The 18,994-nt window shown below is 37.0% G+C and overlaps 3 protein-coding genes across 8 annotated transcripts; 2 read left to right on the top strand and 1 right to left on the bottom strand.

The window, feature by feature from the left end:
• Positions 1–349: 349 nt before the first annotated feature.
• Kaz (E3 ubiquitin-protein transferase Katazuke) lies at positions 350–2,277 on the top strand. 2 transcript variants are annotated; one of them, XM_018027200.2, is made up of 5 exons: positions 350–652; positions 782–1,212; positions 1,286–1,598; positions 1,664–1,973; positions 2,054–2,277. In XM_018027200.2, exons 2-5 carry the CDS (start codon positions 903–905, stop codon positions 2,153–2,155), a joined length of 1,035 nt encoding a protein of 344 aa, XP_017882689.1. In that variant the 5' UTR covers positions 350–652; positions 782–902; the 3' UTR covers positions 2,156–2,277. The 2 variants fall into 2 exon arrangements, with proteins under 2 accessions (XP_017882689.1, XP_017882606.1); XM_018027117.2 differs by having other exon boundaries at positions 614–652; positions 810–1,212.
• A 1,334-nt stretch (positions 2,278–3,611) lies between these two features.
• Positions 3,612–11,566, bottom strand: LOC108626123 (NADPH-dependent diflavin oxidoreductase 1). 2 transcript variants are annotated; one of them, XM_018026640.2, is made up of 12 exons: positions 11,464–11,566; positions 9,916–11,376; positions 9,742–9,845; positions 6,437–6,557; positions 6,280–6,361; positions 6,061–6,200; positions 5,835–5,980; positions 5,670–5,755; positions 5,450–5,596; positions 5,073–5,381; positions 4,796–4,998; positions 3,612–4,724 (listed from the first exon to the last, which is right to left on the bottom strand). In XM_018026640.2, the coding sequence occupies exons 1-12, from the start codon at positions 11,541–11,543 to the stop codon at positions 4,589–4,591; spliced, it is 3,015 nt and encodes a 1,004-aa protein (XP_017882129.1). In that variant the 5' UTR covers positions 11,544–11,566; the 3' UTR covers positions 3,612–4,588. The 2 variants fall into 2 exon arrangements, with proteins under 2 accessions (XP_017882129.1, XP_026673526.1); XM_026817725.1 differs by lacking the exons at positions 9,742–9,845; positions 9,916–11,376; positions 11,464–11,566 and adding an exon at positions 7,753–8,345.
• A 60-nt stretch (positions 11,567–11,626) lies between these two features.
• Positions 11,627–18,401, top strand: trbd (ubiquitin thioesterase trabid). Of its 4 annotated transcripts, XM_018026771.2 has the most exons (9): positions 12,348–12,574; positions 12,704–12,969; positions 13,262–14,318; positions 14,389–14,670; positions 14,859–15,060; positions 15,173–15,450; positions 15,522–15,751; positions 15,820–16,255; positions 16,331–18,401. In XM_018026771.2, exons 3-9 carry the CDS (start codon positions 13,597–13,599, stop codon positions 16,407–16,409), a joined length of 2,229 nt encoding a protein of 742 aa, XP_017882260.1. In that variant the 5' UTR covers positions 12,348–12,574; positions 12,704–12,969; positions 13,262–13,596; the 3' UTR covers positions 16,410–18,401. The 4 variants fall into 4 exon arrangements, with proteins under 4 accessions (XP_017882489.1, XP_017882260.1, XP_017882406.1 ...); XM_018027000.2 differs by lacking the exons at positions 12,348–12,574; positions 12,704–12,969 and adding an exon at positions 11,627–11,713; XM_018026917.2 differs by lacking the exon at positions 12,704–12,969 and having other exon boundaries at positions 12,348–12,486.
• Positions 18,402–18,994: the final 593 nt, after the last annotated feature.

An 18,994-nucleotide genomic window follows, 5' to 3' on the forward strand; every position in this document is an offset into this window, starting at 1 on the left:
GTTATTAAACATTCCACTACGTTTATGTACGCGTTATTAACATTTTCCATTCAACCGCATTGCACTTGGGTTACACGCTTCGACTTCGTGGTTGGTCGAAGTCAAATATTAATCTGTATAGCGACCAATCGAAGCTGACGAGAATAAAGTGTTAAATAAAAATGTTTTCTACGATTAATTTAACATGAAATATTTCTTAATTTCCTTTATCCTTGCATAAAATCGTAAAATGAACATCGTCTCGATAGAAATAACGTTGAATCCTTTAATTGGTTAGTCGCGTGATCCACATGATTTAGAAACTAAGGATCATCCCTTATTTCTATCGTTAATGGAGCCATCTACAGTAACGTTATAATACTAATATTTTCATCATGCGTAAACAAAATGATAATCATCTTTGTTGAAATAGCACGGAAGTTTTCGCAATTCTTGAAGACGTTCGTGTGTCGAAGTTATCCTACTCGCTGTTATCCCGTTTCTTTATTGGACGTTCGTGTGAAAAGATATAGATAACTATGGCACACAATAGCAAAGCGTATTAACTTCCGTGTAATAAACGATTTTGTACTAATTTTTAAGAAAAACATTACGCGCAGTTTGAGTAACCAACATGTCAGACGTTAAAAGTCTTGAATATCCGACGTTAAAGGTACTTTCTACCTCTGTACTCAGTTTACATCATTTTTCTCGTAAACCTCGTGAAATAACATCAATGATTCTTGACAGCTCTTCGTCAGAGCTACATTAATATATTAATTCAATGTCTTTGTTATTTAAGTTAAGTGAATGGAACATCGGATTTTCAGGTTCCTTACGAACTTTTGAATAAGAAATTTCGATTAGCTCAAAAGGTTATAGACAGAGAAGCTTCATATGTACAAGCAGCAGCTAATGAGCTGATGAAGGATAATAAAACGGCTGTTCCTGCTGGAGAGATGAGCATTTTGTTAGGAGGAGTCGTTGAGAAACTTCAAACTTTAAAAAGGAAGGCACAAGAATCTATTGCAGAAGAGTTGCAAGCAGGAATGGTTTGCAAGAGGAGACTGGAACATTTGAAAGAACATGCCAACAGTGCACCGAGTGTTGTGAACCAGTGGAGAAGACAAAGGCTTGACAGAATGCTGATAGAATATTTTCTACGCAAGGGCTATTATAAAACTGCAACTAAGTTAGCAGACAGTAGTGAGCTTAGAGATTTGACAAATATAGGTACGTCAGGCACTAGGTATTGTTCAACATCTTTCATGGAATATAGATGTCTTATTCTGTAAGATGCTTTCAGATGTTTTTATGGTATCAAGAGAAGTTGAAGCATCTTTAGCAAATCATGAAACTGCTAGATGCGTTGGATGGTGCTATGACAATCGATCTAAGTTAAGGAAATTAGGGAGTACCATGGAATTCAATTTACGTGTACAAGAATTTATAGAACTAGTAAGACAAGACAGAAGGCTTGATGCTGTGAAGCATGCCAGAAGGTGCTTCACAAATTATGATGATTATCAGTTGCAAGAGATTCAGTGTTGCATGGGACAATTGGCATTTCCAGCTAACACATCTCTTAGTCCATATAAAGATTTACTCGACGAGAAAAGGTGAATATGAAAATGTGTGGGCTGCATATAGAAAACGATCTGATCATGTTTTGTGTTATCTACAGATGGGACAGATTAATCGAACAGTTCAGGCATGAAAACTACAGACTCTTCCAGTTGGCGAGTCAGAGTGTTTTCACGGTAGCGCTGCAAGCAGGTTTATCAGCATTAAAAACACCACAGTGTTATAGTGCAAATAAAGAAGGCAGAAATCCGAATTGTCCAGTGTGTAACGAAGCTCTTAACGAATTAGCTGTCCCATTGCCCTTCGCGCACTGTTCGCAGTCCAGGCTGGTTTGCAGTATTAGTGGGAAACCGTTGAACGAATATAATCAACCAATGATGATGCCAAACGGATATGTATATGGAGAACAAGTAAGTAAACGTTTAAATCTTACGAGAGACACAGTCGTGATTTGGTGGCGTGAACATTAATTTATTACGTTCCAACTTAGGCGCTTGAGAAAATGGCTCAGGAGAACAATGGTACTGTAGTTTGTCCAAAAACCAAAGACGTGTTTCCGTATAAAAAAATAGAGAAGGTGTACGTTATGTAAAATCCGCAGACCGTTGTGTTGTACACAATGTATGTATCTTTCATATTCTAATTCGAGAACGTTTACTGTTTAATACCGTGTACCGATATTAATGGAAGGAATAATATCTATTTTTAAGGAAATATTTTTTTGCAAACACATTATTTATAGTTACCTGCTAGAATAAAATATGATATAAATAAATGATATATATATAATGTACTTGACCATTAAACATTAAGTTAGACTTCGTTTCTTACTCATTTATTTAACATCGTCTCTACAATAAATTGAACAATTAAAACAATTCCATAAACCTACGTTTCATTATGAATTTTGTAACCATGAACATTTTAAGTATATTACAGTGATTCATATACTTTGCATGCTCGAACGCTCGGTAGAATCCGACTGCTATTCTGTTACATAGTTTCTCGTGCTGTCCCATACTTATATGAAAACAGATGTATTAACGTTATATATATATTTTTTTAAGTGAATAATCACACTATAACTTACGGAAGAGAGCCTAATCTACGTAATGATATGCATTAAACAATTTTCGATGAAACATGTCCACAAGTGAATCAATATAAAAATATCCCTTCTATGCTCTATCAGCTTTAATTTCAATGATTTTCTCATTCATTGGTTTATTGAATTTCATTTATAATTTATTGTCTGGATTGCTTCATACGGAGGATTGTCCTTCTAGGAATTCGGATTCTATGTTTTAGAATAAAATTTGTGGTCAACACGGGATATACATAACATTTGAGGTAATTTCAGGGTTTATCGTTAGCAAGGTATTTATATATTTATGAATATACGATTATGATTGATCAATTCAGCTGAGGATACGTTGAAAGTGTATAAAGAGTATTGGTAATTACGATTATATGCGTCAATCGATCAGACGTAGAGAGTAAGCGATATAGCTTATAATTAAAATGCAGATTTTAAGCGTCACATGTTAATCACATGTGGAAGCACTTAGATAATATTTACAGATCTTAATTATACTTAAATTGAAATTCATTACGTGTGTGATGCACACCTTTCATTGTCTTCTTTTCTACTAATATAGCGAAATGTAACATACTATTTAAAATCGATTATTTTTCAAAATAAATAGTTAAAAATTCGAATTTTGTTGTAAAAACAATTGAATCAAATATAAAATAGTATTAAGTGTAGAATATTTATTCTTACAAAAGTAAGATAAAATTTGAATACATGCACAAAAAATAGTGCATCGAAGCCGATTATGATATATCATTCAAGTTTATGCTGACATATTCGTTTATATATACACTGTCACTTTAATTATTTTTTTTAATGCATAGTACGTAAACTAAACCGAAGTATTTTTCAGCACATAAAATGTGTATAAATGCAGTAAAAATAGTGAAATGAGTACATAAAACAAAACTAAATAAGTAATATTGGGGTCAAAATGAAATTTACGGTAATTATATATGTTAATCAAACTATTTTTACGCTTTATAACGTTACGTATTGTTGTGAAAAAGAATTGGTAGTCCAGTATTCATGTCTGTTAGTAATAAAATACTGTAAAAAAGTTAATGCGGCGCATCAAAATATATAAAACAAATAAAAGGTAATATAATCTACTTACTATTTAAGATGAAGGCACAACCATATAAAGTATAATAAAGCAATTAAGAACATGATAAAAGTCTTTCTCCCGCTAAAAAACGTTTGTTTACTGTGTTATTTCATTCCATATCTGTGTGTACTTTAACTGCTATAAGTATCGTAGATTTCATTATGTTAGTATAATACTAAGCGTCTAACAAAGAAGAAAATGTTTCTTTTCCCATTTAAACATCTTTGTCAATAATATTGTATATGGCTCAGTCCTAAATTTAGTTACACTGTTAGTACGAAAAGTTAACAAACCACAGTCTTATCGTAGATTTGGTCTATGTAAATAACAACTGTTAAGTGTAAAGATTTTTTATGTGCTTATTTTAGCGGCTTCAAGTTAACTCATACGCGTGAAATACCTGATAATTCATGGTTTTAATGGTATTAAGGCTTATTGGTCCAATTTAGTATTAATATTTTAATTGGGGCAGTGATTAACTATTACTATCATTAATAGAAACTTGGAATAACAACAGGTTTTCATCTTTCTTTGTCAAATTTTAAACTCGGTGTTCTAACATTCTTATTACATACTTTTTTTTAATAATGTAATAAAAAAGTTTGTAATATTTTAAAAAACGAATCGAAAACATCGATAATATTTATTTTCAGGCTTCAGTGTCCTCAGATGCTGAGAACAGTCTATTATAAGTAGTGCAAATTAGATCGTACTCGACGATAACCAATACCGTTTTTATTTTTTTTGCGCTCTTCTTTTGATTCTTCTACTTAACGAATGGTCTTAAATATGGTTCAATACCTTCTCACTGGCCGCTGTACACGTTAAGATAACGTAAACGATATGTTCGATACCAAGCTGGGCATGGCCATAGAAAATAATATTCCACTAAATATCCCAGTGATCAGTGTCGCTGCACCAAACATACCAGCCGTTGCTGTGTATTGTGATTCTACCATTCTAGAATCAAACAAATTTTTTAATAAGACTTGAAATACTCAAGGGAGATTATCACTTGTCTTGCTATCTACCTTGGACAGTACATCATGGCCACCGATGACAAATATCCGCTACTTATACCCATCGTAACAGCGATCACAAAGTATGCACAGTCGTTATCAATGTACACCGGTAGTGTTCTCGTGACACCGCGCGGCTGGTAATTACATAATAAAAACAATGGTATATACAAGAGGCGCAAAGCAACTGGTATCACCAAGTATCTTTTACTAGGCTGCAAGAAGAATGTAGATTTAAAAATAATCGTTCAACATTAGTGAACGATTTTGGATTAAAAATTATACTTGCCCACTGGACCGACGATGCGATGGAACTACCGATTAGCGCACAAACGTTAAAAGTAAGAAAACACATGATAGTGACATAATAATCAGGTGGAATTATGAAGTTCGGATCCATTGATATTATGTCAGATTGAACGGATGGAAACACAGACAGAGTTACAAAGAATACAAGAAATATGTTGACACACTGAGGGAAACATTGTTTAAATATTTTCCAATAAGGCGGTGTGTCGTGCTTGCCTCTCGTACTATTTTCCAACTGTCTTTTACTTACTTCCTTCTTGTGTAATAATTCGCGATACCGATAAAATCTCTACAAAAGAAATAATTATTTATATAGAACACCCAACAGCATTTGATTTGTCCCGTGGAAAATCTTACATTTATTGGGAGTGCGAAATAAGTATCAAAGCATGCGAGAAGAACAAACAGAGCTGTAATAAAATAATATATCGCTGCGGTCCGGGCGTTTGGTGCCATGTATTGAGCAAGTAAGTTAATTAAGGCTGTAAACGTTCCACTTATGTTCTGAAAGCATAAGACGAAGACATCTTTATGTGTCGCTTGACGTTCTCATCATTTTATAAAGGTTGATATTTACCGAGCCTAACACAACAGCCCCTGTATACTTTGCTGGTAATTTTGCAGCCATACCAAACACAGAGTTTTGGTAAATTCCGTTAGCAGCTGAAAGATATCGAACAAATTAAAATACGAATGCGAATGAGGACTGGTAGAATAGTGACTTGCGAGACTTTTTTCTTACTGTTTAATATAACAACAGAAGTCATGGTGGTCCAAAAGAAGACACCAGGCCAGTTAGAGCTATCTGTCATTGCGAAAATAACGGTGAATACAAATATTAAAACTTGAACAGAGATGCCCCATACTATACGCGTTGTCAAATTCCCGCTATAATAAAAAACATATCTTTAGATTTTACGTCTCCTTTCCGATTTAATTTGCGCAGCATCGTCAAGAAGTATACGCACCCGAATTGTAAAAATACATTTAACCAGTTAAACAGTAGATTCGGTATTTGTGCGGCAAATGCTACGTAAGCGAGAAAATTTGTAGCATAGTTTGTCTGAATCCCTGTATATTCCTCGGATAATTTATAATTTACAAAATACTACAAATTAAATTGAACATTATTCGATCGGATTTAAATTAGCAATAGAACGACGAAACAATTTATGTCAGAGACATACGTTTTTCGCTGTTATAAACATATTCCATGGCATCAAGGCACCAATTCCATGAAGTACCATTATGCAGAATACTATATTTAATCTAAAATTATATGTTTCAACGTAAATCAGTATGAAATGTAGATTTCCAGTTATTCGTGCTGGGAACTATGTTTACCTATCTTTGGGAGGATTTAATTCAAGATCTGCTTGATCCATTGTAACACCTTCGAAATTTAATTCCTCATCAGGTCTACCTGTACCTTCCCAACCAGGAGAGAGACGAACAGGCTCGGTACCTACGGTAACATATCTACTTCAACGTCATGATTTATGATGACACAAACTACCGCAGTTGTGAGAGTTATCTTAAGAACAGTTTAATAATGCTCCAATTCAGAGCAATTTATTAATACAATGAACACGCATCTGTGTACACCATACATACGCAAGTGATATCATATTTATATCTTAGCTTTATGTAACATACAGAATGAAAAGAATTGATTGTACCGACATAAACATGATCATTGGATGTAAGAAAAACATAAAACATTATCAGTTGCAAAATAAATCATAAATGTATTATAGCAAGTTTGATTGCAATCTGGGAACAAGACATTTGTATAAGATTCATTTTAAGTTCCATTTCGTCTTATAATATTATAGACCTGTATAACATATATAATAATTACATATATTTATAATATAATATTTTAAGATGAGATGCAAGCAAAAATGATGCCCATGCCCTGATGATCGTAATATGACATAAATATTATTCGATTTATCATTATTTGCATGTAGAAAGTGTTCAGGGTAAAAATGATAGATAACAGTGTTATATCTTTTTATTTGGCTTCTGTCAATTGGTCTTTATCTCCATTCAAAGCTAGTATCTGTAGAATGAATACTAATGAAAAGTGAGAACATCAGCCGGTTGATAAAGCTATCTGACAAGTACATAGAGACAGCAAGAAAAGAACATCAAATATTTATACTTTCAAACAGATAACACTTACGGTGTAGTTGAAAGGTCAAAAATTATATTTTATGTATGTCGTTTTATTACAAGTATATTACTTCATTCCATACATAAAAAAAACGAAAGATATTGAATGATTTCAATACATAGTTGCAATAATTGAAAAATATTTTTCAATAAGCATGCAAAAATATTACTTAGCAGTTTATAATAGAGATACGGTTCGACTTCTTCCTCTCACGAAAATAAATCCGAACGAAGCACCCCAACCGATGTTACATACAATGTTCGAGCACTAACATGGAAAGGTTGTGCGAATCTTTACTAGCATGTGACCGGTTTGGTCAAGCGTTGGTGATGAAAATAAAAAAGCAAGCGGACGCTTCCAAGAACAGCGAGAACTGTTAGTATTTCAAGTATATCGAAGTTGGGCTGAGCGATTGAAACCGCGACGAAAGAAAAAGTGAAAGAAAAGAGAATGCGAATGGAGAAAGGGAAGTAGCGTATACCTTTCGCGGGCAGAATGCGTGTCCCATTCGAATCTTTTAGCAGAGTCTGTTCCTCAGGACCCACGCTGAATTCCTTTTTTGTGTAACTGCCTGCCATTTTCCCGCAGACCTTTTTGAACTCAAATGAAATTAAAAAATTGTGATGCTTCGGAGGGGTTAAAACATTTCACGTGTCGATCGAAGTGTGGTGGCAAATTTCCGGTGCTCGCTCCTCGTGGTTTCACGAATAGGACGGACTAGTTATACGAATAAATTCAAATAATTCTCGACGAATTCGTGATGCTTAAAATTATTAACGTAATCGGCATTTGTGTGGCGATTTGTCAAATGCTACCAGTTTCGATCGCGTATCGAGTAAAATGATTCTACGTGCACGTATCGGTATATCACTGCATCTTCGGCTCGGTAGTTAAGGCGCTCGAGTTATGAATAGAACTGTTCCCCAACGTGCAACGCGTACCATGTTTCTGCTTTATTTTTGTAGGTTAAGATAAGAAAGGGCTGGAGTTCGACAATTGAGCTCCACGCCGCGCGGAGATCCACGCACGAACTAGTTCGCGATGCGAATAGCGATACGCGCGCATGCTACCATATTCAAATCAGAGTACTGAAAAAAATTACTGGTCGCGAACGTTGGTGGTATGTATGACTAATGCAAGGAAGGCCAGTCGTGGCTACTCGATTGATTCAATTAAAAGGAATGTTTCTATATTTAGCCATTTTTCACGCTGCTGGTTCTCCTTAGCAAGTAAACATAGCAATATACAAGGCAGGATTATAATTAATATTTATTAGGTACATTATTTTGTTGTGCACATTTCATCAGCCCCAGGTTTCGACTTGATATCGATTTTTATTCTCTAGTTGTTTAACAAAATTTTCTGCTTCGTCGTTTGTTGATTCAGTCATTTCTTTAATTAGGTTAACAAATTCTTCGCGAACACAGCTTGGCATATTTTTCGAATTTCCTGCTAGATAAATATTGCCATTTCTGGTAAGAAATTCCCAACACAATTGTTTCTGTTCGCGTATAATATGCTGTACATATCTGAAACGTATATCAGGATATGTTACATAAGAAGCGTTAATCCAGATTTGAATAATTTATATCCACTTACATTTTATCTTCTTGATCTCTGGAAAATGCACAATATAACTGTAAATGCTTCTCTCGCGACAAGCGTTCGAGGTCATCCCTACAATGATAATCTTTTTCTTTATTTCTACAACCAAAAATTAAAACACAGTCTTCCAAATCCTTGTTCGACACGGATTTCTCTAATAAAACTGAACGAAACGGTGCAACCCCTGTCCCGGGACCAATAAGTATCATTGGCCTGTCATATTGAAATTTAAAAGTTCCTTTCTGTATCCAAAATATTATTTTCTCTCCCTCCAACAGAGTTGCCAGCCAGTTAGAACATAATCCATATCTCGGTTCTAATAATTTTGTTTTATATTTTACTACAGCCACTAGGAGATGGATTTCGTTCGGAGTCAGTCTTGAACTTGAAGCTATGCTAAAAGCTCGTGGTTTTATAGGAGACATAATCTCGAATAGTACTTTTACGTTCAATTTGCTAGTCGTATGTGGAAAATCTGCCAATAGTTCTAAAATATTTCTTCTCGGTCTATTAATATAACTATATAACTCTTCCTGTCCACTGGCCGTGGTAAATTCATGTAATTTTTCCTTTTCCAATTCACTATCGCTGATGCAAGATAGTACTTGCATCGTCGATCGTCGTGGTTTAAAGTTCAAATCCCAATATTGCTCGACAATTTGACGTAACGTTAAAATTCTTTTTAGGACAGTGGGTACTTTAATTTCTTTCTCAGTTAACATTATTTTGTTGTGCACATTTCATCAGCCCCAGGTTTCGACTTGATATCGATTTTTATTCTCTAGTTGTTTAACAAAATTTTCTGCTTCGTCGTTTGTTGATTCAGTCATTTCTTTAATTAGGTTAACAAATTCTTCGCGAACACAGCTTGGCATATTTTTCGAATTTCCTGCTAGATAAATATTGCCATTTCTGGTAAGAAATTCCCAACACAATTGTTTCTGTTCGCGTATAATATGCTGTACATATCTGAAACGTATATCAGGATATGTTACATAAGAAGCGTTAATCCAGATTTGAATAATTTATATCCACTTACATTTTATCTTCTTGATCTCTGGAAAATGCACAATATAACTGTAAATGCTTCTCTCGCGACAAGCGTTCGAGGTCATCCCTACAATGATAATCTTTTTCTTTATTTCTACAACCAAAAATTAAAACACAGTCTTCCAAATCCTTGTTCGACACGGATTTCTCTAATAAAACTGAACGAAACGGTGCAACCCCTGTCCCGGGACCAATAAGTATCATTGGCCTGTCATATTGAAATTTAAAAGTTCCTTTCTGTATCCAAAATATTATTTTCTCTCCCTCCAACAGAGTTGCCAGCCAGTTAGAACATAATCCATATCTCGGTTCTAATAATTTTGTTTTATATTTTACTACAGCCACTAGGAGATGGATTTCGTTCGGAGTCAGTCTTGAACTTGAAGCTATGCTAAAAGCTCGTGGTTTTATAGGAGACATAATCTCGAATAGTACTTTTACGTTCAATTTGCTAGTCGTATGTGGAAAATCTGCCAATAGTTCTAAAATATTTCTTCTCGGTCTATTAATATAACTATATAACTCTTCCTGTCCACTGGCCGTGGTAAATTCATGTAATTTTTCCTTTTCCAATTCACTATCGCTGATGCAAGATAGTACTTGCATCGTCGATCGTCGTGGTTTAAAGTTCAAATCCCAATATTGCTCGACAATTTGACGTAACGTTAAAATTCTTTTTAGGACAGTGGGTACTTTAATTTCTTTCTCAGTTACACTAATTAACATATCTGGATCTAATTGTACATTATTGTCATTCAGTACGGTGAAAAATCTTTTGACTTGATCCTTGGAGTTTTTGGGTCTAACGTACACTATATCTCCAGGTTCATAATTAACGTTATCCGACATAAATTTAATTAATCTAACATCTTGAAAATGATCTTTTGCGGTGGTTCTATTATTTTCAATTATTGTACCCACTTTTATTTCATCGTTCAAAGAGACTTCTGCCATGAAGATATCAGCCGAGCAATACTTATCATTCTTGGAACTTCTCTCTACTTCGGAAACATTGAATCTTTCGATGATGTTATTCTGATTACTGATCAAATCTATTGTAGGAACATTATATGTATTAGAAACTGTCATCCAGAACCTTTCTAGCCAAGGACCAACAGTAGCATCTATTCCTAAATCGTGCTGATCATCTGCTAGCCCGATAGACAGCAATTCCTTCGCACCTAGTTGTATCAATCTCTTGTTTAATTTCTTTGCAGCAAAATTAAATTTCTGATAAGAACTGTCACCCAAGCCTAACACCCCGTACATTAAATTGGAGAGTAACGTGGTTGGCAAATGCTTTCTCAACAGAAATTTCCAAAACTGTCTCATATTGTCAGGTGGATCTCCTTGGCCTGTAGTTGCAACTACGAACACTATCAATTTCTCTGAATCGAGACCTCTAACGTCATAGTCATTCATCGCAGAAACGGTGCTATTCAACCCTTTCCTGAAACGAGAGGCAAACGATCATCAATTTTGGAATTATGAAACATTCCTTGTGGATATATATACAACGTGAGGACAATAACAAAACCTTTTGGCACTTTTCCAAATTTGTTCAGCAACGTCTTGTGCAGTGCCTGTCTCACTCCCGTACAATATCGTGATGTTCATAATGAGATCTTTGCTGTGAATAGATTTCGAATGCAAATATCCCCGGGAAAAAAAAGTTGTATCGCGTTGCGAGGTACCGCTATGCCAGTAGCTTTCAGCTGGTGTACTGTGACGTCAGTGGTAGTCGGTTAGCAGACGATATCTTGGAGAACAGAACTTTCACGAACAGGGTACGTAAATCCGGAGGACAAATAGGAAAATTTTGGGAAAATTCTGTTCCGTGTTAAACGTATTTGGCGATATGATAACGATCTTACTCAATCAAATGTCAAGGATAGATGTCTAGGCTAAGCCCCATTTGGCGCTCGGCCGAGATATTTATAAATAAAAAATTGTTTCCCGTGTTCGTCGCATGAACAAATGGTTCATTGTGAACAGTTTGTATATGCTAATTATGATACTCGCGATTGCTTATAAGAGACCCGTCTTGTAATTCCGATAAGACCGCGCATATTTTGAGATCGAAGACAGTGAAGGTGTCCTGAAATTGGGACCGGAATGTCAAGGGCAATAGGAAAATAAGTGAGTGAGTATGTACGGATCTCAAAAGCCGGAAACGGACATGATACACGACCAGTGTAACCACGACACGGAGTCTGTGGTATTATTAATTGCAATTATTTACCGAAGGAGTCGTACTTGTACGGATTCTGATCACCTCCATGGATGAGTTCATTTAAAAGGAACGAACGAAACGAACGCGGTTAGGAATACACGTTGATGAAGCGCGCGTGACGTAACTCCGTGAAACGTCGACGTCGTCGAGAGGCTGACAATTGGCAGCACTGACATCTGTTTGCGGATGATTGTCAAAACCTATTTTCTCAATAAAGTCCGCTGCTTCGCGATCGCATGCCAGTTCGAAGGAAAACACGATGACTGCGTTCGTTTCGTAGAAAGGAAACGAGGCGCAAAGTGCCGCGCGTCCATCCTCGAGGAGTGAGTGAGTGCGGAGAAAGGTGTTACTCGTCTTGTTTCGCTCGTCGCGTTTCACCCGTTCGACGAGTGACGTGCCTCGGGTCTCTTCGTCGGTGGGGAATATAAGATTACTATTCGAGTTTTAACGCGAGGAGAGAAGGCTTTCGCGGGCTTTCGTCCTCGCGAACAATCCATTACGCGATCAGTGTCTTACCATTTTTTTTTGTTAAATGGGATTAAAGTGGGCCGCTGGCGGTAGTGCGTGATTCCTACGATTCCACGACCGTCCTCGCCGTTGCTTTCGAAGCGATCGACCGATGCATAGTACTTCGATGGAGCTTATCCGCGCGTGACAGCGACTTTCGGGATACCCAGGCTCGACTCTTGCCAGATAGCCCCAATCTAGATCCACCACGTGTATATTAAGTTTCGCATTGTTCCCGGACAAATTGTGTTCACGTTTCTCCTTGACGTGACGTGCGAGCACGGCATTAAAAAGCGGCCAGAGGTCAGTCATATTTTAAACCTTGGTTATACACATAGTTTACCGCGTTTTAGGCTCGGGCCATTTATTCGATTTCGTCACAACAATTCGATGTTGCGTAGGTGATACTGCACTCTTGCCACTTTTCGTACATGTATATATCGCGCGCGATACGGACATTTAATGGAAATAAACATTGCTCTTCTAACTCCGACATCAACGAATAACACCTGATTTCTGATTAACAGTACATGTATTCGTTTGTACATATCACGATTCTTTTTATTAGTCATACGTTTTCTTTTCTCCTTTACAGATTTTGGTAGCTGTCTACACACACATCACCGTGGCAGCTTTTATTTTCTTACATATGATCAACATGTTAGACACATGACATGAACTTCATTCTATGACAAGTACATAATATCATCCAATGTTTATGGGAATTATCTTCGCATCACATTTTACGATTAAAAGAACTATGCAAAATTTTCTTACTACATGCAATAGTGATTTAACGAGTATTTAATGTAACTTTGGACACCAGTTTTATACTTTATAAATACGATTAAGTAGAGTATATATCAGCATCGTATTGTCTATGTATCGAGGACAATAGAATTTAATACAAAAAAGGGCCATATAGAGAAAATGAATAGCAGGCTTGAGGAACAGGAGTCAAAATGGACCTGTGAATATTGTACATACGAGAATTGGCCTTCGTCACTGAAATGCACGATGTGCAGAGGTGCCAAGCCTTTATTAGGGGAGGATATTTATCGCCTACGAGATCCAAGCCCTCAGAGATCCGGATCGAACGTTGCGTCTGGCCCGGTAAATCATTTAAGTCCGACGGATTCATACAATCTTAGCTCTCAGAACTATAGTCAAAATGTACCATTGGGAAAATGGTCCTGTACGATGTGTACCTATCTTAACTATCAAAATACCACACATTGTGTTCAGTGTGGAAACAGAAAATCTACGGGTCTCAATCAATCTATACACTCTGTAGCCTCGAATTTGCACGAACACCTAGCACCTCTTAGGCTAGGAGATCCGCCGCCAAACTCAGGATCTAATCCGCCACCGATAAACTTACACCCGGAAAGATATTACAATTTACAAACTAATTTACATCCTGAGAAGTGGTCTTGTATTGTATGTACTTATGAAAATTGGCCAAAAGCCACGAAGTGTGTGATGTGCGGTAATCCTAAAGAAAAAGATAGACGAGAGAAAACAACCAATAATGTGGGTGTTATTTTACCAAGCCCAGAAAGAGATCATAGTCAACGTGGCTTGCCATCTCCAGCCCATGCACCGTACATTCACCAAAACCAGAGGGACGAGAATTTGGCTGTAGGACGAAGGTAAACTTACTTCTCAAATCCTTTGTATACCATGGAAAATTGCCATTATACACATCGTATTTTATTGCAGGAATTCGAACAGATATCCTGATAGCAGAAACGACAGTTTGTCGACTCCTCAGTCCCCTAATAATTGTGATTACGAACGTAGACTAAAACATTTACGACGTCATACCGATTGGTGCTGGTTAAACGCGTGTCTCGGTATTGTGGAAGGTGACAATGCTCCTGTCGAAGCATATTTGGCAAGTGGAGGTGATCCTGCTCGTCAGTTGACGCATTCGGAAGTTCTACTTCTAAATAGAAGTAGCGCTTTTGATGTTGGACATACCTTAGTACATTTAGCTATTAGGTCAGTGGGAAGCAATTTTTGACATACGATTTCTTTAGCTTTTATTTTATATAATTATATGAATGTATACATTCTTTGGCAACGTTTCAACTCTTTCATTACGCGTGTAGCGAACTAAATCGATTGTCGAACGAGAAAAGGCAAATTCCTTGGACTGGTTTATACATAGTTTGTCTTGTTTTCAACAGTTTTCAAAGGGAGGATATACTAGCAACGTTGTTATCACAAATTGAAGGTTCCGGGTCTGGAGTAAAGAGGGTACCCAGTTATGTTGCACCTGATTTGGCTGCTCAAATACGCAGACACGTCACTAATAGTATCCGATTGCGCAAGGGTTCTTTTCCATGTTATTTCGTCACTGACATAGCTACGTTTGCCTTGCCTTCTGAGGTTATTATACATTTCTTTCTCGGGATTTCTTACGGGATATTAGGGTTTGTCCAAGATACATCGTATCGCGCGAATTACATTTCAATACAGAACAGAAAATTTTGTTTATCAGGTTGAAGACTTGCCAACTATAGTGCAAGAGCAAATGTTGGAAGAGTTATTAGATAAAGAGGCCCAGCAGCAACTGGAAGGCGGCGGTGGAGAACCGCCGGCGCTAAATTGGTCTTTAGAAATTACCGAACGTTTAGGAAGTCGCTTGCACGCGCTCTGGAACAGATCTGCCGGAGATTGTTTATTGGATTCTGTGATGCAAGCTACATGGGGTGTGTTTGATCGAGATAACGCTTTAAGGAGAGCCCTCGCCGATTCTTTGCAACAGGCTGGTCAATTGTAAGTTTACGAAGTCGAAGGATTGATAACGTCATTATTTATTAACGTCGCGTGTACTTTTATCGATCTAGCTTTTACCCTCGATGGAGAGAGTACGAAGCTTCGCAAGCATCCAGGATGTTAGCTTTTACATTGGAAGAAACGCAGTGGCAAGAAGATTGGGAGAGCTTATTAGCTACGGCCGCTCAACCGGGAAGTGCTTTGGAACAATTACACGTGTTCGCGCTTGCTCATATATTGAGACGACCTATTATCGTTTACGGTGTCAAGTACGTTAAAAGTTTTCGAGGAGAAGACATCGGTAAGCATCTCGCGTTCATGCGGATACGTGTGTAATACATCGAACTATCATCTAATCAAATATTACAGGTTACGCGAGATTCGAAGGTGTTTACCTTCCACTCTTATGGGAACCCTCGTTTTGCATTCGTTCGCCTATTGCTTTGGGTTATACACGTGGTCACTTCACAGCTTTAGTCCCGATCGAACCGTACGCATCGTCCAGAATTCCACCCCTTTCGTCTCACGGCGGTGTAGGCTTGGGCAGCGGCAACGGTCCCCTTCAACAGCTGCAGACACAAATGCAGACTACGTTCATGCCGTTGATGGATCGAGAACATAAACTTCTACCGATACATTTCCTGAGTCCAGAGGAAGTAGGCCGAGAGGAAGCTATCTTGAAAGAATGGCTCGATGTGTGTAGAACCGAAGGTGGAATTCTTGTTGCGCAACAAAAGTTACACAAAAGACCTTTACTGGTAGCACAAATGTTGGAGGAATGGTTAAATCATTATCGAAGACTCGCGTAAGTGTTTCGATGTTCGCTAAATCAATTTTTGTCTTACAGTTCGTCTTCCAATCGTTTACCATTTGTTTATAGTCAAACCAACAATGCACCTTTTTTGAGACCAGCAATTTTACAAGATTACAGTAGCGACGGCGACACGGAAGACGAATAACAAGGTGCGATCGATTGAGTTTGCAAATTTAGCCGAGAAGACTTTTCTCCGTAATTTCCCCGAGACAAATTTTAACGATAGATCTCAAGGATCTACGATCGTTCGAACGCAACGGAAAAAGAAGTTAAATGCACGCACTCATTCATTGCCAATGTAAGCACGATCTTTGTACATTAACATTGGTTGTTGAACTGTCGAAACATTTTAAATCTTATCAAATCATGCTGTTTAATTACACGGGATTTTCATCTTTACGAGAGTAGTTGCTGTATCATTTTATTTGTTACTTAATCACGGGGCTGCGCGATAGGTAGTTCCATTGCCAAAGTGCGATTTCGGGTGTCAGACCAGTAAGTTAACAAATTTCGTTTTGTTATGGCTAAAAGCGCTTCGACTAGATTTAGCTTTATTCACAATAAATTGACGATTACGCTGTAGAAATGTTCACGAGACTAATTATCAAAGAATATGTAACATTAATTTTCACGATATGTTCACGACTAGAAAGTTATTAAACATTGTTAAACACACGGTACGGTTTTGTGTGTTGGACTCCAAATTCGGATTGATGGTACTGGTGAAAAAAAGAGAATTATATTTGGGCTGGAACTAAAACGAATGCGTATATAATGCGTTTTGTTTATTAGGCAACATGCGATGCAATTGTAGAACGAAGAAATTAAGGATAAAAGAATTCTTGTTTTCTTTTATTGTAATTAGAAAAAAGATAGTCTTCGTGATGTATGCGACTTGGAAGGTCTATAAAAAGTTCGTTGATCGTGCTTTTTGTCTGATCATGCGCGTGAAAGTATTCAGAGATTCTGGTACGGATCATGTGATTTTTAAAGATAAGTAAACCTAAGGGCCGGAAAACTGAATTCTGTAATCGTCCTTGGATCACTTGTTAACTTTGAGCTGTGTTAATATATTAGTGTAAAAGCGGGACTCAGCGAGGCCGAATTACAACGACACTTTTCTCTGACCAGAAGCAGGGCGGAGCGTTGTGCGTTTTTTCTCCACGGTCGCTTACGATGTGCGTAAAACAATGTAAATGTAAATTGAATACCAGTTAAGCTGTTCTTTTCTCTGTGGGAAGAAAGGAAGACGAAGAAACGAGGAGAGGGCGAGAGTAAAAGTAACGAGAGCGATAACGTGCTCGCGGATCAAACGTGTGCGTGACGTAACCACCGCGAACGTAGCAGTAAAATAGAACTTTTATAAAAAAAAGAAGACGAAAAGCGAATATGAGAAACAAGTAGGTTCTACTATTTAAGCACCAAGATGTACGCGTATGCAGCTAAGTACTTGTAACGATGAGGTATTCGCGAATGGACAAAGATTAAATGGTAACTAGGTCGGCCAAACAATGAACCCTAATCAAAAAAGTACAAAAAATTGCATGGGGGAAACGATAATGATTTCTTTACGAGAGAGAACGTGTCATTGATTACACACGTGGTACCGCTTAATGTTTAGTCTCTTCGTTTTTACTAATTCTGATGTAGCCTCTAGTCCTTTCTAGCACCGTCGTTTTTTCTAATCACACGCGCGGCATGTGATGTAATTACTGCGTGATTATCCAAAGGGTTCGACGATGTTCGAATAGAAGAATGTTTCACAAGTCAATTTCAAAAATGGAATAAAAAGAAAAGAAAACAAATGTTTAAAGATACAACGCCGTGTCGATAGAGGAACGATTTTATTGCCACTGTTACATCCGTACCTTTTTTTATCGTTTTACTTTTCTTCCTTACGGTCTCATTATTAGCGTACATTTTAAGTATAACATTGCCTGGTGGAGCGACGTTCTTCGAGACACGGTGTTATACGCGGTGAAAAGTTATTAACGAAAAAAAAATGACGACGCTCTGGTGGTGTATTTTCTTTCCCCTCGTTAATGTGTAAGTGTTTCTCGCTCGTGTTGCCAGAATTTACTCTCGGCAGGTGATAAAAGAAGAAAAAAAAATATAAAGATTTAAGAATTTAATTGAATCAGATAGAAGTCTATATTAATATAGAGTATATAAAATAGATTATATTAAATAATATATCGATGTACAATAATTCTAAATGACAATTTATTATTATAATTACTATGATTATTCATTATATTACATATTATATTATATTATGATCATCATTATTAAATCTGTAATAAGAATTGTCGAGGTGGATCAGACTTTACGTTACCGCGCCCTAAAATCCTGCTGATTAAATTAATTGAACGTCATTCCGAAATTTCCCATGCAATGTAAGTTGCACGGACTAGTCTTAAAACGATCCGCAGCTCGCAACTCACTGCCGGAGAATATAAAAAGCAACGCCGCAATATTTTTATGGTAGGCTACATACCTCGGACTTTTCTTAAAACGTTTCCCGAGTCTATTCATCGTTTTATACCAAATTTTTCAGGTTCCTTCTCTGATATAATCTCAAGGTCCACAATTTCCTCACCCTGATGCGATGAGTTTCGCAATCAATATGAGAAAAAGATGGCTCCAATACTGCTGTTTTAAGGTTCCAAAAATATATTTTTATATTGTTTATAAGATTATTTCGTTTAGCATCAAGCGTGCTACGATCGC

This window comes from Ceratina calcarata, unplaced genomic scaffold, assembly GCF_001652005.2.
Source record: "Ceratina calcarata isolate Rehan_Ccalc_2016 unplaced genomic scaffold, ASM165200v1 scaffold1, whole genome shotgun sequence".
Classification (NCBI taxonomy): domain Eukaryota; kingdom Metazoa; phylum Arthropoda; class Insecta; order Hymenoptera; family Apidae; genus Ceratina; species Ceratina calcarata.

What these genes read in the sequence shown, in the direction of transcription:
- Kaz (XM_018027117.2), top strand. Translation starts at nt 614, where the DNA reads ATGTCAGACGTTAAAAGTCTTGAATATCCGACGTTAAAG. An exon ending in TAGAGATTTGACAAATATAG is followed by an intron (nt 1,213 to 1,285) that starts GTACGTCAGGCA and finishes AGATGCTTTCAG; the next exon opens with ATGTTTTTATGGTATCAAGA. An exon ending in GATTTACTCGACGAGAAAAG is followed by an intron (nt 1,599 to 1,663) that starts GTGAATATGAAA and finishes TGTTATCTACAG; the next exon opens with ATGGGACAGATTAATCGAAC.
- LOC108626123 (XM_018026640.2), bottom strand. Translation starts at nt 11,543, where the DNA reads ATGAACATCACGATATTGTACGGGAGTGAGACAGGCACTGCACAAGAC. An exon ending in ATTTGGAAAAGTGCCAAAAG is followed by an intron (nt 11,377 to 11,463) that starts GTTTTGTTATTG and finishes CTCTCGTTTCAG; the next exon opens with GAAAGGGTTGAATAGCACCG. An exon ending in GGGCTGTTGTGTTAGGCTCG is followed by an intron (nt 5,597 to 5,669) that starts GTAAATATCAAC and finishes TTATGCTTTCAG; the next exon opens with AACATAAGTGGAACGTTTAC.
- trbd (XM_018027000.2), top strand. Translation starts at nt 13,597, where the DNA reads ATGAATAGCAGGCTTGAGGAACAGGAGTCAAAATGGACCTGTGAATAT. An exon ending in CGTTTGCCTTGCCTTCTGAG is followed by an intron (nt 15,061 to 15,172) that starts GTTATTATACAT and finishes TTTGTTTATCAG; the next exon opens with GTTGAAGACTTGCCAACTAT. An exon ending in TTTTCGAGGAGAAGACATCG is followed by an intron (nt 15,752 to 15,819) that starts GTAAGCATCTCG and finishes CAAATATTACAG; the next exon opens with GTTACGCGAGATTCGAAGGT.